Genomic DNA, 19,138 nt, shown 5'->3' on the forward strand with positions numbered 1-19,138 from the left:
TAAAAACCTACAATGATAATTTTTATTAATTATAAACCATCATTCATCAATAATAAAATAAAACTTTAACCATTGTTAGGAGCATTAAGTAAAACGCTACAATTTACAATATTTTTTATAATAAAAAACTTTATTTTTATAATACAAATTTAAATTTAAAATGCATACAAAATAGATTTACATAACTTCTAACACTAATCTATAATATATCTAAACTTAATTTAACTATTTTAACTTTAAAAGTTGACGTCTTGCCGTTTTATTTGCAAACGATTTTATAATATCTTCATATGGTAATGAAACAAGAAGACTTGACTCAATTGTTAGAATTGCCATGCTGTTTAATCTTTCTTGTTTTATTTGTGAACGCAAGTACGTTTTTATTCGTTTTAAGCATGAAAATGAACGCTCTGTTGAACAGTTTGCTGCAGGTGTACACACAAAAATACGAATTGCTATATCTATGTTTGGATACATTTCGTAAAACCCATATTCTTTAAGCCATTTACACAATTGAAGGATTGACATTTTATCTTTGTTTTTAAGGTGGGCTTGAAGATGAATACATTCATTTGGAAAATCCTCTTCGAGATCTTCCTTATAAACATTTTGTAAATTTTTTGCAAATTCCATAATTTCATCCACACTATACTCTGTTAATTTGCCAAGAAAAGAAAAACGCGAATTAAAAAGGAAATACGCTGCTCGTCTATCTTCTAATTCATTTGTTAAACAATCTAAAATGACTGTATATGTTTTTACTCGAAATTTGTCACTCCCCTCTAACTCTTGCTCTTGATTACGAGTTTCATCATGGAAAGATTTTCGTACTCTATTTCTTGATTTTTTATATTCTTTTACAACTGATAAAAGTTTTGCTTTGTTTTCATACTCATTGAATATAATTGGATTTCTTAATGATTTTGTATATTCAATTAATGAATCATAAATATCTACTATGACTGATACATCAATATTAACACTCTGCAGTTGTTTACTAGCCTTGTTTAAACGGTCAAGAAGGCAACCCCATAACACTGTCATAAACGCCGTTTCCAAGCTATCCAGTTTGTTAAGTATACTACGAGCTTCATTTATCGTGGTTGCCTTTTCTGTTAAATTGTTTGTTATTGATATCAGTGCATTACGTATTTCATTCCAAGAACTATTCAGACTTTTACATGCATCATCACGAGAAGACCATCTTGTGTTTGATAATGTTTTCACTGTTTTTGACTCAGGATTATTTTTTAATTGGGTTTTCAATATTTCCCATCGATTCGTGGATGATGAAAAAAAATTGTATACTGTTTGAAGAAGGGAAAAATATGTCAATGTATCATCACAACTATCAGCTGCACAAGATCCTACTAAATTCAGTGAGTGGGCGGAACAAGGTACATATTCAATTAAAGGATTTAACTCTTTAATCCTTGCCTGTAGTCCTGAATATATTCCTGACATGTTTCGGGCATTGTCATAGGACTGACCTCGGCAATTTTCTATTTCTATTTCGTAAGAATTAAGAAGCTTTGTAACTGAATCAAATAACTCAATAGCTTTATGACCAGTGTTTGGAAGAAATTGAAGAAATCGTTCTATTGGCACGCCGTTTTCTTGAACATAACGAATAACGAAGGATAGTTGGTCTACGTGTGAAATATCGGGACTACTATCTACTATTATCGAATAATACTTAACTGTTTTTATTTCGTCAATAATTTTTTGCCTGATTTTATCAGCCATTAACTGAATAATTTCTTCGTATATTGTAGACGATAAATAATTCGTGTGACCACTACCGCACTGGCCAAATTTTCCAATGTGTTCAGCAAGAAATGGATCAAACTCAGAGATAAGTTCCATAGCCATTAAATAATTACCATTCTGAGTTGACCCAAATTTTTCGTTGTGACCTCTAAGGGGAAGACCTCTGGATGATAAAGCTTTAACTGTAGCAACTACCCGTCTCAATACATTTTCCCAATAATTAATATGTTCATCTAACTGTTTTGTTAAACTAACGTTTATTGTTCCTAATGTATTTGCTCTTTCTTTTAAAGTAATCAAATTCGATTTATGTTTGGTGGAATTTTCATGTTGGCTTACTCTACTTTCTGCATTTTTCCAATCATTAAAACCATCTTTTGAAAATTGTGAATAATTATCTCTATCAAATAAAAGACAAGGTCCACAAAACACACATCCTTTTTTTTCTGAATAAACTAACCATGTTCGTAAACATTTTTCACCATTTAGCAATTTTCTTTCGAATAGTGAAATTGTTAAATATCTATTAACATCATTGTATTGTCTTTTACTGTTTAAAAAGTTCAAATTTTTATTTTGATTAAAGCCGTGCATTACAATATAATCACAAGTAGTGTTATTAATTATCCAATCTATTGGGTCTTTTGGAACACAAAAAGTTGTTTTGGATAAAGTACTAGTTAAATTATTGTTGCTTAGAAGTATATTTTCAGAATCATCAATTATTTTAATATTTTCTATTTCTGAAGGTTTATTATTTAAGCTATCATCAATAGATTTAATATTTTCTGTTTCTGGAGGTTTATTATTTAAGCCATTATCAATTATTTTAATATTTTCAACAAAACTAGAATCTGAGTCGACAATTATTTGATTACTTGTATTTGTAGTATTAATAGTATTATCAATACTTTTAGATATAAAAAAAGAATTTATTTTCTTTGATCTTTTAATAACTTCCTGTTCTTTTCTATTTTTTTCTTTAGAACGTTTTCCATATTCAGAACCACTCAACCTTTTTCTTCCATCACTCATTATAACTTAAATTTAAATACCTACACAAAATGATAATTATATAAGAAAACCATTTAATTTAACAACCTTACTAGTTACTATCCTTGGTACAATTTAAAATATTTTTTAGTACTTACCAGTTGCTTAGGTACTTTCTAGTTTCTTGTAGATTTGTAAAATACACGCAGTACGGACACACGACACGCGACTCAATGTTTCAAACACAGATTGCGAAATAATATAATAATTTAATAACCACATTTTTGATTATTATTATCATTATTCGTTACAGTTCTGAGTTCATAATAACAACATAGAATTGTCGTATGTCGAATTAGTAATATAGTGTGGCAGTAAGAGTATTTATTTTTATCGAAATTACGACGACGCGCGACGTCGATCCCCGATAAGAATAATAAAACCATTGTTGCTTTATATATTATTATGACCCATGCGGGCTCTGGGCGGACTATACCAACGTATATATAGTATTATCAAAAACTGTTTTCTATATAATTGTTTACTATAATATTTATAGGTAATGACTATAAATTATAATGAACCAAAATAGATTGGTATACTGAATATCATATACAATGTACTATATGTTTGATTTTTTTTAATAAAACACTACAAAATTTGCCGCCCCCCAAATTTTGCCGCCCTAGGCAGCTGCCTACAATGCCTAATGGGAAATCCGCCTCTGATAATAACTTAAAAGATAACATAAAAAAATTGTTACTGTATTTTTTATTTGTAGTAAGAAAAACTTAAAATAATATATAGGAACCTACCTGATAAATCGTATTAATGTTTCAAGGTTTTTTATTCGCAAACAAAAATAATATAATAGTGCTAAATAATTATATATTGGTATAATATTATTATATATAACAATTAAACTAGCTGATCTGCACTTTGTTGCCCATTAAAAATGCCAACTCTTATATTAGTGAGACTCGCTGGTGATTGTGCCCACTCTATACAAAAAATATGTTTCTCTTTTATTTATTTATTTATTTTAATTTTGATTGTGGATGATGAGCGGCTATATACATAAGTGCAATTCAGCCACCTTATAGTGGTGGTAGAGTTGCTAGTATAAATGTATAATATTGTTAGGCGATGTGCAATAATTCAATTTTATGCTTGCTGCTTATATATATATACCTGATTTGTTCGATTAATAACCAATGGCAACCGTTAACAAATAAAAGTACCAATTTCTACTAAATAAATATTATACTTGGACTAAATTAATATTACCAGAAATTATAAAACCAGTGAAAAAACAAGTAATTAATGTATGACTGATAAAATAATGATGGTTATTGTGCCAAAATAGTTTTATCTACAATTATCTATAGTTGTATTTACGACTCAAAGAAAGTGAAAATTATCTGAATTATACCTGCGTATTTTTATAGCACGTTCCAATACTTTAGTTGACTGGTAAATATCAATCGACAATCAGTGAGGTATAGTGTTCTCTATAACCATCAAAATGCTAAAAGTTAAAAATTAAAATTATATTAGCACCTATTAGTATGAATTGTAATGAAAGTAACGTGACTAAATATACGGTCGTAAATTCCTTTTTTAATATTTAATTTTATGTGTAGTTGAAATTTGTTTTTTAGAATTAAATTTGATAAATGCTTTTTTTTTGCTTTTTTTGGCAACTTAAAATGCTTTTTTAAGGATTTATTTTGCTACAAAATCCAAGCTCTACTAATAATATAATTAAACCTACGCAATTATAATTTAAAGCTATCTATTTATAAATAATAATGTTTTATTAATAATAATATATCCGTAGGTTAGTAATAATAATAATATTTTTGTAATTAACTAATAATAATATAGTATTATTTTGTTGTTACTTGAAAAATAATGTTATACATTTATTCTAAATAAAATAATCCTATATTATTATATAGATGATAATATTTTCGTAATTAACTAATAATAATATAGTATTATTTTGTTGTTAGGTACTTTGAAAATAATATTATACATTTACTCTAAATAAATCAATACTATATTAGACTGCTTACTTCCACCTTTCTATAAATTTTCCTTTTGCATGGGTTTGAGTAGGTTCCTCTGACCTTGCTGGTATAACGTAAACGCTCTAAATTCAAAATAATAACTATTTATCTGAGGTAAAATTGATTGAATCTAGAATAGAAAGTATTTTGTGTATACTATTTTTTACCTTATGCTCTTATGGGAAATACTTGCACTATCAAATCAGATATTTTACGAATAAATAAATCATTGCCCAGTCAACAAGTTCATAATATTGATATTATTAAAATATTTTAATTTTAACTCTCTTAGAATATTTTAAAGTGAATATTATTATAATTTTTTATGAATATTGTTTTATTAAAATTTATAATATATTATATTATACATTTTTTACATACATTTATGGGATGAAACTGTGATAGATAGGTACCTAAAAGCGCATCAAGGCCTCCCTTGGGGCTGGGAGCTTAGCCTAGCCTAACAATAGTTAGTATCTTATGTTTTGTAGCTAATTATTGGTCTTCACACCTTTGTCTTTTCAACATGAAGACTACCTACTACCGCAGTACCTATATACTTTTTGTACTATTTTTCTGCACATCCAAAATATGTTTAAATGACGGGAGAATACACAAGCTGGCGGGCGTCAACTAAACAAGTACTTTATAATTTGTCTTTATTAATGGAAAATTCAGTTCGCATGAGAGCAGGTAGCTGTCCACCCTACCACCCCCGTGCGAACGTCTATGATGTCTAATAAATGTCTAATACATATAGTTATTAATGGTTACGGAACGTTGAGATTCTGGTACATACTCAGCTCAAAAGTCACAATTAAATTATTATTATTAGGTAAATTAAAATTATGTGGGTTATAATCACGGCTATAGATATGATATGATAATGGTTATAATCACGGCTATAGATCATATCTATAGCCGTGGTTATAATATTAGTTATTACCACATTGATAAAACGTATTTTATATTCACGTCATATAATAATTAATATAACTATATCTATATCTATTTATATCTACAACCGTGATTAATACGTACATTGCTCGCCTTCTATCAGTTATCACTTATCACCAATCGGCAATTGGAAATCGATTCGATCAAAATCTAAAAATAACAAATATTTTGGATTTCCAAACTAGCAGTGACGCGAGTTCGCGACTGCGACGTCTCGACTCTCAACTTCTCCCGATCCCCACTAGACGTCGCGCACTAGTTCATTACTTCATTGTTCATTATCATTTTCGCGACATTCGTACCATAGAAAAGAAAACTGAAAAGTAAGTAAATTCGTAATTCGTACTTTCTTGCTCCGTGCTCCAAACCCGAGTTTGATACTTTGATGACTACAATTTTATATTTTGCTGAATGCTGACGTTAATTTGCTGCTGGCAAAAAGTAATCAGTTATATATACCTACTTATATAAGTAGTTAAGTTTCATTTTACCTGCCTGATATTTTGCTGATATATATTAAGACATTAAGTACCCGTACGCCGGCCGTTTTTATATCTACAATTTTCAAGAGAACGTGAGTACTATTTTATTCTATTCTATTTTTTTTACATATTGCAATAATTATTCAAGTCTAGTCAAAAACGTGTTGTTTACTTTGTATAGTGTATAATATTTAACTAGATATAGTACGCTATACTATTATACTAGTACTAAATATTATTATTATTATAATTATTATTATATACTATATTATATTCGTATATTACCTACTAGTATAGTAATACAAAGTGAGTAGGTAGTTAGTTAGATACGATTATTAGTACAGGTAGCCTGTAGGTATATATAGTTAGTATATTTAGTTATAGATTAATATGTTAAAATTATAATTTGTTAGTACCTATTTGACACAGTGCGTGACGTTTTTTAAATAGTATGCATTATATTATATTGTAGCTATTATTAATGATGAGGATATTACACACTGTGCATGTTGTATCATTGATTTTAAAATATACTATAATATACATTTATGTTTATATTTATCTATATAATGTATATTTTAAAATCAATGGTTGTAGCCATATAAAAACGTATGTAATAAGTACCACAGTAAATTGCCAATTCGCATCTATCAGAACCAAATTTCTGTTATGGTTATGTGAGTCGCTATATACTACATATTGTATATACAACTTATATAAAGGACATTATTTGTGTTTTTTTTTTTTTATATTTTAATTTATATAATGTTGTATGATTGTTATTGGTACCTAACCTTAGAGTAATAATACCTACATGTACCTACATGCTCTGATACATAGGTACCTACTCAAAACTACATAATTAATAATTAATATATACAAATTCCAAATAAAAAACAAAGTTTTTTCCCGACAATGATCTTATCTTTAAATTTGATAATAGTAAATTCCAGAGTAAATTCACTTTAATATTAAAATTAACTACAGAAAATCAGTTCTGATGTACTCCAATTTGATGTTGTAAATTTCTAATAGATGCAGACAACTTTACTGAAACTATGTTCAAAAAGAAGTTAGAATTAATTAGGTACTATCGGTAATAATAGTGTAATATTAACTTGTTATTTACATAATAATCTATTTTGTATAAAAAAAAATTTGGTAAACTTAGTTAAGTATACAATTTACCTAGGCTACATAGTCGGAATTGAACTAATTACGTAGATAGGTATATTGTTTAATTAGTATTATTCTATAAGTTCATACTAAATATGATATTTTATTTTATATAACAGCTTATATATTCCAAAGCTATATATTTCATACCCACAATTTAAATATGAATAATAATAAAAATAATATTAATATAACAAAGAGAAGAAAGATTAGAAATGAAATGGCCATGCTTGAACAAATCTATTCTACATCAGATATAAATTACGAGGAAATATCTTCAGTTAGTGATGATGATACAGATAAACCTAGAGATAAACCATTGGATGATGCTGCAGATGAAATTCGTGAAGAATTACATAGTAGTATATATTATGATAATATTATTAATATTAATATTAATAATCATAGCACATTGTCTATCAATAACGGATTAACCAATGAAGATGTAAGTCATTGTTGTTAAATTAGAGTAATATTTTTAGTATTTACCTATCTGGTATACGTTTTAATAGGAACATTTGAAAATAATGATTGTTTGTAAGATAAATTAAACTATACAATAGTCAAGATAGCATAATTTTTAATAGGCTCATTATTTTCATTTTTACATTCTCTTCCAAATTATGTATTGGTACCTAAGTAAAATTGCAACTTTCCTTAGAATATTTACTTTATGCTATTACTATTTCTTTATAATAGGTTTATGGTATACAATCTATACCTACATTGTCATACATTAAAATTTTGATCTATTGACAGTTAAACAATTTAAAAATGCTGTTAACAATTTTTAAGTTAACATTTGATCATACTTTAATCGTTATTTTTATTTTTATTTATTTAATTATATATAGACATATTCTTACATATCCTATCTTGAATTTATCATTTTGATATGCTTTAGTATAATTCATGATTTTAATACAACTCTTTAATAGCTCAAAAATAAAGTTTTAATATTATTTAATATCTCTAATTATAGCTATACCTACCAATCATAATATTTGTTAAAACATGTTTGTTTTATATATAATTTATGTATTTATTATTCCAAATTCTATTTTATAATTCAATTATCTGCATTTATTGTGTTAATAATATGAAAAATAATAATTTTGTAACACAATAAATTCAGCTGATTTAATTAAAAAATTGAAATTATGATATAGGTACCTAGCTATAGTTAAAGATATATATTATATTTTATTTTGTAAACAATACATAATAGTTACTTGTATTTTACATTTTTAGTAGGTATCATATTTTAACTGATTAAATTAATTGAGTACTATTTTTTCTGGCATAGGTAAATAACATTAGTCCAGCCAGAAGCCCAGATTACACTTTTAAAGAAGACCTTAGTGCCTGGGCTATCCAATGTAACATATCTCACATTGCACTCAATAAATTGTTAAAAGTTCTTAAGAAAAATAAACATATTTATACAGATAATTTACCTAATGATAGTAGATCATTATTAACAACACCTAAATCAACTGGATTAAAATTACTGCCTGTTAATCCTGGAAAATATTTTCATTTTGGATTAGAATCAGGACTTCTTCGTTATGCCACTTCTAATTTAAGTGAAATTAAAGTAGCAATAGGCATTGACGGCCTCCCATTGTCCAAAAGTAGTAATAGCCAGTTTTGGCCCATTTTAGCCTATGTGATTGGAATACCAACTAAACAAGTATTTCCTGTGGGAATATATCATGGATATGAGAAACCTAAAGATAGTGACTTGTTTTTAGATGAATTTGTTAAAGAAGCTCAACATCTTGTTAATAATGGCATTAAAATTAATGAAACTACTTCAATAAAAGTAACTATTGATGTATTTTGTTGCGATGCACCAGCTCGTGCATTTCTTCTTAAAATTAAATATCATTCGGGGTATTTTTCTTGTTCACGTTGCATTATTGAAGGTGAACACTATAAAAACCATGTATGTTTTCCTTATTCTAATATAGAAATAACTAAAAGAACTCACGAGTCGTATAAAAATCTTATGTATGAAGATCACCATACTTCGACAACACCATCCAAGTTGATAGAAATTCCTAATTTAAATTTAGTGTCCTCGTTTTCAATGGACTACATGCACTTGACTCTTCTTGGTGTTACAAGGAAATTAATATTATTATGGTTGAGTAAAGGTCCAGTTCATGTTCGTCTGAATAGTTTTTCTATTGGAAAATTAAATAAGTCTTTATTAGACATTAAACAATACATCACCAGTGATTTTGTCAGAAAAACTAGGCCAATTAATGAAATTAACCGCTGGAAAGCAACAGAACTTAGTTTATTTTTAATTTACATTGGTCCCATTGTCTTGAAAAATGTAGTTAAATATGAAGTTTATATTAACTTTATGTCATTTAATGTAGCGATGATGATTTTATTAAGTCCTGATCACAGCCATATTGTACAATTTGCCGATAAACTACTACATTATTTTGTTGAGTCTTTTGAGAAATTATATGGCACCGAACATGTATCATTCAATGTGCATGGTTTATTACATCTAATTGATGATTATCGTAGGTTTGGGCCATTGGATAATTCTAGTGCATTTGTTTTTGAAAATTTCATGAAAGAACTAAAAACTAAAGTACGGAAACATGATCAATGTTTAGAACAAGTCATTAATAGATATTCAGAACTGCAAAACAATGTCAACCCGGAACAACACAATTTAGAACAAAAGTTTCCCAAACTTGAACATGCACACCAAAATGGACCTATAGATACTAATTTAACTGGCACCCAATACAAATGCCTCAAACTAGAAAAGTTTAAAGTAAATGTGGATAATGAAAAAGATTGTTATATTCTGTCTAAATTTGGAGAAGTAGTTAAATGCATGAATATAATAAATACTACTCATCATGGTATAATTATTCTGGGAAAAGTATTTAATTCAGTATTACCATATTATAATAAGCCGATGGATTCATCCATATTTAATATATTTATAGTAAGAAATATATCTGATACTTTAAAACATTGGATATTGACAGATATTAAAAAAAAAATAATGATTATACAACATGCTGATCAAATTATAGCCATACCACTAATACATACCGAATGTTAAAATCCAAATCATTAATTTAAGATTTTAATTTTGTAAATAATGTAATTTTTTTCTTATAATTTTAAATTAGTACTCTAATACTTATAAAACTTATAGTATTTTAATTAATAATTTCAGGTACATATTATATAATTTATATATATAACAATGGACTCATGGATTGTTGTCAATTATTTAGAGGATGAAACCGTTGAGGCAGTACCAAACTTTTGGTATCATCAAAATAAATGTATTTGGCCCACAAAAAAAAATATTCTTAAGCACTGTATTGTCAAAAGAATCCCAATAACAGAATTTGATCACAAATTTTTAAAAGCTAGAATTCTATGTTCAGCTGGTAAATTACATTTTTTTATTAATTATTATTGTTAACTTATTGAAAATAATGCTAAAAATCAAGCCAACAGACCAGTTATTGAACCTAGGTTTTGATTACTTGCAGTCATTGAGTTAACCAACCGCATTTACCACAACTTTATTTCCAATCCCTGTTACCATTATTGACTGATAAATAATATATTATAAATTTATTAGTACATATATTTTTTCTAATTTATATTTATAGTATCATATGAAGAAGCAAGGAAAAAGGCTTCCAAGGCGCAATATGATTCTGAATTGTCAGGTATTGAAGAAATGAAAAGTTCTAGAAAAGCCAGGGCAAAAAAAGATAGAAGTTACAGTTCTTCTCCATCACCTTTGACAGTGCAAAAAACATCTAACACAATTAGAGTAATTAAATCTCCTCCTCTACTGAGCACTGCACATGTTATACCAAATATTGGAACAGATCAAAGTATTTATTCACCAACAAAAACAGTTCAAAAGCAAAAGTTAGAACATAAGGAAACTGTATTTTCTATGTATAATTCAAGTGCAGATTCATCAAATTCTAGTGAGATTGATAATGATGACGAATCAAAGGATCCTGATTATTCAATCATGGGTAATTTTTTTTTTTTCATTAAAACTACAGATACTTAGTAGTTACTTAGTAGTATTATTAATATGTTTATAGTATAAAATGATAATATATTTTTATTATCATTGGTTATATTATATGGTGGCCTATGCCATACAAATATTTAAAAACTAGAAATCGCACCTACTACACAGTGCTACAATTACGTGCTAAATATTTGTATGGTATGGGATATCTGTCTGTGATATTATATATAAATATATTATATAATCAATTATTTTTGTAATATGTGCAGAAGGGGTAGATGGATAAAGAAGAAAATCTAAAATTAATTTTTTTATGAATTATTTTCAAGAAATCTAATATGAAATAATTATTTTATAGACTCAATGCCTGCTGAAACATATGACTGCACCATTATACATTCACCGGCTGGTAAATTTCTTGTAGAACTAAACAATGAACTAAAAGATAATACAGGTATTTTATTACATTGTTAATAGATTATATTTTATAAAATAAAATTTACCATTGTATGTCTTTGACTAATTTGGATCCCTTCTCTCTTTTAAAATTGTTTCTTGTTACTCATCTATCAATTCATGATATATTATTATGAATAATGAAATGATATGCAACAATCCTAGCTAAGCTTGCAACTGGTATTACTTTAGATTTTCAATATTGGTTTCGCATCTCATGAAAATATTTAAAATGACGACCTTGATTATGTATGTTAGTCTACAGAATATTAACCCATTACGTTAATCCTATTGTTTTTTTAGTGTTCTGTTGTTTTATATCTATAATTAGGTACTTTACTAAATGAAAAAAAAACATTAAAATCGGAAATACTATCCAATTTGTTCACAATTAATATTATATTTTTTTAAGGAAATCCAAAGGCTATTGAAGTAAACAATATTAAAACAAATTTACCGAGCAACAAATATAAAAGGAAGTTGTTTAATAATGAAAAATCATTGAGTGAGTGGTGTTATAAAATATATATTATAATGAACTATTATTTTCATCATAATACACAAATTATAAATTGGAAATATTTAATATATTTTTAATATGTGTTGTTTAAATTTATGATTTCAGCATCTCCTCGCAAGCCTGCAGTTAAACTGAGTAGAATGGTGATTGATCAAGCAGGTAATTTTTAAATATGTAAATTAGAAAATAATAATTTTTGAAATTAGGTTGAAATTAGTATTAAATAATACATTTTTTAATTAGATTTTCAAAATTTGGTTACAAAACAACTTGTCACATTAAGATATACAGTTGATGTTATGAATACAAGCATTGCTGCAACCTTACAAAACATTGAACAAAAAATTGATGGATATTTCAAGTATGCAGCTACTGGAAATACGAGTGGTATTACAAACGATTCATTTGATGATGGTTTCTTGTGGCCATTAGAAAATGAAGAACAACTTCAGGAATTGGAACAAACACTTAAAAATAATGATAACAACTTTAACCGTTGTCTAGTGAGTTCTAATTTATTAGAATGATAGTGTGGATGCATTTTATAAACTATTTCACCATACAGTAATTATATAAAATTATGTTTTGTTTGCAGGTAAATAAAATGTCGCTTATGAACTCCAATACAGTTGAACGTAGTGTCCGCAGAATTTTAAAGTATATGTTTACTGATGAACTTCTTGAGCAATTTTCATACACAGGATTTAAAAAACCTAAAAAGTCGTTTTCAAAATTACTCTCATGCCAAATTGTTATAGGTATTATTATTTTATTCTTTAAATTTCATAATTATTATTAATTTTATAATTAACTACATTTGTATTTACACCGTAGGTACATATATATTATATAAATTATGTGATAAATAATTAATGCTAGGCATCGGTAGTTATAGAAGTTCCTTATTATTATTTATTTATTATTCCCATAGAGACAATATTTTGTCTCTATGGAAATAAAAAATAGTTATTTAACTATTAAAAAAATTAAATTTAATAGTTTCTCAAATGATTAGAACTAAATTCTTAAAAGTGTGTTGCTTATACTTAGTAATTGTTTAGATAACATTTTACCAGCAAGTCCTTTTCATTTATTTATGTTCCTAAGAAAACCCATCATTAAACACTTGATATTTTGATAGAAAAATTTTTAATTTAACATATTATAATATATTATTTTAACCATTAATAAAAATAACTTATTTAAACTGCCTTGAAATTATTTTTCTCAATAAATATTTATTAAAAATCAAAATACATATATATATATATAATATTCAAATAATTCATAATAGCTTTACTTTTAACAGTTTTAAACAACTATTATAATTATTAAACTTATATTAAAAGTTTCTATCCTTATTACCAATCTAACCAATCTAAATATTATATATAATATGAAATCTTTATGTGTTTTGTTTTAGATGCTATACGGAGTTCTTCTCTATTTAAAACCACAACACTGCAGAATATAGAAAAACCTATTAAGGCCTGGCTGGCTCAAGCAAAATTTAGAAAAATCTCCATAATATAAACTAAAATATAATTATAATGTAGCAGTATCTATTTTATTAGATAGATTTATTATTATATTATTAATACTTCACACATTTCAGTTTTTAAGCATTTTTTAAAATTTCATATGTATAATAATGATATTGTTCTTTTTTTCATCTACTGCTATATTTTAAATTGTTTTTGTCACTACAAAACTGTACAACATTTTATGATGATAAGTAATTAATTAATAAAAATATATTCTATATAATGATTCAAATAATGTATGTTTTTTTAATAAGATTATATGGTAGTACCATAGAAAATAATTATTATGTTCTACAGTTTAGCAAAGGCACAACCAAGCAAGGGATCGTTGAGTCCAGACACCCCCCCCCCTCACCCAACATGGAGCTCTAGATTAATTATACCATTATAGGTACCAGATTTAGTTTTTAGTTGAAATGTCTATGTTCTAATAACAAATATTGGCCACCCTCTTTGAAATAATTCTGATTTATCACTGCATTTTAACATTGGTACAAATTGTTAGATTACAATTACGGGTTAATTAATTGCCCTAATTGAAATAAAATACAATTATTCATTTTTAAAAACTGATTGAAAAATAATATTATAATAATAACTAGCTTAAATATTACTAAAATATTTGAATATAATATTACTACAATATTTGACTATAATATTAAAAAAATATTATAATTTTGAACTTTTAATGATTATATAATATTACAGTAATATTTTAAAATTTTTTTGTAATATCCTTCAAACATTGAGCAAATATTAATATTTTCATAAAAATATTAAAATGACATTTTACAAATGTAAATTTGCTGACTGGGTGACTCCATAACATTTCAAAAGCATACCAATTTAAGTATTTTAATTTTAAATATAATAAACAACTATGTTTTATCCATACTCTGATCCTGGAACAGATGATTTATTAAAAGTTGTGTGAGTATGTTCTGAGCTTTATCAGATAAAAACCCATTATTTTTTTAAGAATCCGCAAGTACATATCTACCGTCATTTGTTGTATGCAATTTTTCTAATAGTATCTATATTATAATAGTTTAATTGTTAATATTTAATATAATGTGAATTTCATAAATCGTTTGTAATTTAACAATAATAATTTCAGTATGTCTATATAATAATAATAATAATAATGTATTAATATTAATAATAATTATCATTATTACAATAGTTAATGTTCAACCATCACCACTTATAAGAATTACAGTCATCAAACTATAAATGTGGAGAGAAAATGAATTAATTGTCTATGAATGTATTTGTATTATGATCAGCTCTAAAATGCTTTAATTTAATTCAACTCACTTCAATCGTCCATTGCATAGGTTTATATTTGCCGTATGTACTATGATCATGGAAAACAATTTCTTTTTGTTCCACACTTTTTGGACTCCTGTTAGTTTTGTTGTAAAATGTTATGTCTATGATTGAAGAATTGTTTGGACCCGGTAATATATAATTTTCGTTTTCATACAGTGGTGGAGTTGACTGTGCCACCATCCGTAGTGACGTTGTCCCCAAAGAACCCTAGAAAGCACAATAAATAAACTGCAGTAAAGAGTAGAGTTCATTTAACAATTACTAAATTGTAAAATCGAAAGCTTTGAAAAATATTAAACTCACGTCTTCGTCTTGAAACAAATCCATAGTGATTTGCAAGAGCTGGATGTACATAGGTCAGAGAGCAGTAATGAATCGATATCTGATATTAAAATAAATGAAATCACAAAACGCGCCGAACAACGTAAATATTGACAGAAATAACTGTCTATAATCATTATATTTTGAGAAAATAATCTTCCCATGGCAAAATCTAAATGTAGGTTGCTGTTATTTATTATAACCAACTCAAGAGTTATATTAACATTTAGATATTGAGATATAAAACTAATGGTGTTGATTGAACTAAATGGTGTTGATTTAACAATAATATCAATAATCAAATCAGTAATCTATAGAGCCTATTGTTTTATTAGGTATGCAAATGTTATTTTAACATCACCGTTGTAATTTATTTTAAACTACAGAAAACTCAATTTAAGATTTGTAAATAGAACTCTTCAGTTTAAGTAAAATTAACAACAAATTTTCTAAAACTGAATAATTACCAAAAGTCTATTTATTATCAACTTTTGAAATGATTTTAATATTTTTTATTTAAACCATGTGTGTTGTTAAACAATATTATTTAGTTCAACCCTCCGTTTCCATTATTTGAACCACATTAAATTCTTAATTTAATATTTATACATTCAACACTTTAACATAAGTAAAATCAACTCCAATATTTCTATGTGTGTATATATACATAATGTTAACTTTGAATGATATAGTTTTCATCGTAAGGAAATGAAAATAAGGATACTTAAATGTTAGTACAAAATATCTTGTCTTTTGAGTAAGGTCAGGTGGGGTAACAGCAACGCCGTTTTGCAAAATCTCAGTTTAATGGAACATATATCTTACTGTATTCTTACTAGGAAAATTGTTTTTTTTTCATATATTAATGAACATATTATGAATTCAAATTTGTATTCAAAAAACTGCTTTAATAATTTTTTTGGTTCAAAAATAATTATTGAATGAAAAAAAAAATGTTGCACTTTCCCTGCTACCGGGGTAAGAGCAAAATTGGTAATTTTTATACAATTGTATACTAGCTATTCCTTAGCCGGGGCATGTGCCATAAACTAATGAAAATCTGTAAACAAATTCCGTTGAAAGAATTTAGTTATTTTAATTTATCAAGATTTGACAGACCATTAGTTCTTTTTTAGTGTTGATTGTTATAATAACACGCATTAAAAGTGTAATTGTTAACTAATAATATACTTAAAAATGTATAGGTATTTGAAAACATACTTACATATTTTAGTCACAAACAATAATTATAAAATCTTTTTAAGTAGGTATTTAACAAAAAAAAAAATAATAAAACAGGTAGATCTCTTAACAATACTCAGACTTTTGAGTTACTTTATTAAACAATATATAACAAATAAAATGCAATAACATAAAAAAAAACTATATAAGTACTTACTTTAATTATACTCAGACTTTTGAGTTAAATAGTAAATAATTATTTTAAGTTGAACTGACTAAATGTTACCATGAATATTAATTCACCCACTTTTCCCTCTTTAGGTAATGGAAGACGGCAACTTATATTATCAACTAAAACATTTTTATCAATATCCTCAATAACGAGATACACAAATATTGAGCTGTTTTTAAGTTCTTTTTTTAATTTCACAAATTTAACAATTAGATTTGTGTCTGTCTTATCTGTAATAATGCCAACAAAGTGTTTGATTTTTTTTCCTTTGCTTCTAACAATATACTTCACCAATATCCAGTCACCTATGTTATCTACTGTACGATGCGAATAAGATTTTTTTATAGTTTTATGTTTTGGGATGTTTTTTAAATTTGCTTTTTCTTTTAAGATTGGTACTGCCTCTTCTGAAGAAATAACAGAAGCACCGCCTGTGATTTTTCGTTTTGTTTGTTTTTCAAATGTGGCTTGTTTCATTGAATTAAGTAAAAGTAATTCAAACGAATTATTACTGGAAACAGTTGAATTTTCAGCACTTAAACATTCTGTAATATCAATATTAGTGTAGCTTGTAGGACCTTCTGCTACATCAGTAGTTATATCATTTCTAGAAAGCTCTTCTGCAGTATCAATATTAACTGATGTAGATGTACAACTTATAGAATGCTCTTCTGCTGTAGATGTATAACTTGTAGAAGGCTCTTCTGCTGTAGATGTATAACTTGTAGAAGGCTCTTCTGCTGTAGTTGCATAACTTGTAGAAGACAAGTCATGTAATAATATGTCTGATTGGCAATTTGCATCATATCTGGAAAGCTTCAGAGGGTCAAATTTGGAACGTTCTACAACAGTACGATTAAATGGATATATCCCAGATTTTCTAAATCCATTTTTTATAATTTGTAGATCAAACTTTGTCCAAATATTACAAATTATTTTAGAAAGCTCTGACTTAGGCAATTTTTGTCCCTGGTGATTTCTACACCAAGAGCATAATATTTTATCCCATTCATTTTTTATAGACTTAAAAACAGCTAGGTCTAACGGCTGTAACAAATGGCTTGGTATGCGGTGGAGGTAACATTATTATTACATTATTTTTTATAGCCGTATCTATTAGTTTCAAATCCACATGTGATGAATGCCAATCATAAATTAGAAGAAAAGGATTTTCTGGAGTAGGATTTGTACTTTTAATGAAGCTTTTTTCAAAATAATTATAAAAAACTTTTTTCCATCCTCCCATTTGTAGTAGCTGCATATGTAGTACCAGGAAAGAAAGATGTTTCTCCTACCCATTTATCCCATACACTTTTGCCTTTAAATATAATAAGCGGTGGACCTTTTTGACCACTTGCACTACATGCCATTAGCACTGAAGTGTTATCTCTACCTGAGCCATGTGTAGTACGTGTAGTAGATATCCCTATCCCACCAACAATTTTAGTTTTTGATAGGTCATGACAAAAAGACGTTTCATCCAAGTTCCATCCGGTCTGTGTATAAGATTTAATTCAACTAATGTTTTCCATAGTAAATCAAAATGCCTATAAATGATGAATGGATCACATGCTTTGTTCCTCGAATGTTCAATAATTTGAGGCTTTTTGATACTAAGTTGTTGCCTTTTAGAAAACCCAAGCCACCAATCCTCATCAGGATATCCATTACGAAAAGGATTTTTAATATTACAACTAGTTACATAATTTCCTACTAGATTTAATACCTCTTTGCAACTCAGTCCATAACCGTATTTGTTCATCACTATTAGTAAACCAGCCAACTTGGATTCTGTAGCAGTTCCCAATGCTGTTGGACGCCCCATTGATTCCGACTTCATACCACGTCTTCCTTTAATATGATCATACAGGGTAGGTCGAGGTATTGCATATTTTTGAGATGCAGCTTTGTGATTGATCCACTCTTTATCTGCTCGACCGCATGCAATAAATTTTCTTTTGAATAAGTAGCTCCTCTATCACTTTTTCGTACGTAGTTTCGAACCATTTTTTCATTTAAAACCTGAATAATTAAAAAAGACTACATTGAATTC

At 27.1% G+C, this 19,138-nt stretch overlaps 2 protein-coding genes across 2 annotated transcripts; one reads left to right on the forward strand and one right to left on the reverse strand.

The window, feature by feature from the left end:
- Positions 1-225: 225 nt before the first annotated feature.
- Positions 226-2,364, reverse strand: LOC111042699 (zinc finger MYM-type protein 1-like). The gene has a single exon (XM_022327397.1). The coding sequence runs from the start codon at positions 2,362-2,364 to the stop codon at positions 226-228; it is 2,139 nt and encodes a 712-aa protein (XP_022183089.1).
- An 8,327-nt stretch (positions 2,365-10,691) lies between these two features.
- On the forward strand, positions 10,692-14,027 carry LOC111042698. The gene is made up of 8 exons (XM_022327396.1): positions 10,692-10,887; positions 11,116-11,496; positions 11,857-11,952; positions 12,367-12,459; positions 12,580-12,633; positions 12,718-12,977; positions 13,070-13,232; positions 13,898-14,027. The coding sequence occupies exons 1-8, from the start codon at positions 10,698-10,700 to the stop codon at positions 14,005-14,007; spliced, it is 1,347 nt and encodes a 448-aa protein (XP_022183088.1). The 5' UTR covers positions 10,692-10,697; the 3' UTR covers positions 14,008-14,027.
- Positions 14,028-19,138: the final 5,111 nt, after the last annotated feature.

Source organism: Myzus persicae, unplaced genomic scaffold, assembly GCF_001856785.1.
Source record: "Myzus persicae strain clone G006 unplaced genomic scaffold, MPER_G0061.0, whole genome shotgun sequence".
Classification (NCBI taxonomy): domain Eukaryota; kingdom Metazoa; phylum Arthropoda; class Insecta; order Hemiptera; family Aphididae; genus Myzus; species Myzus persicae.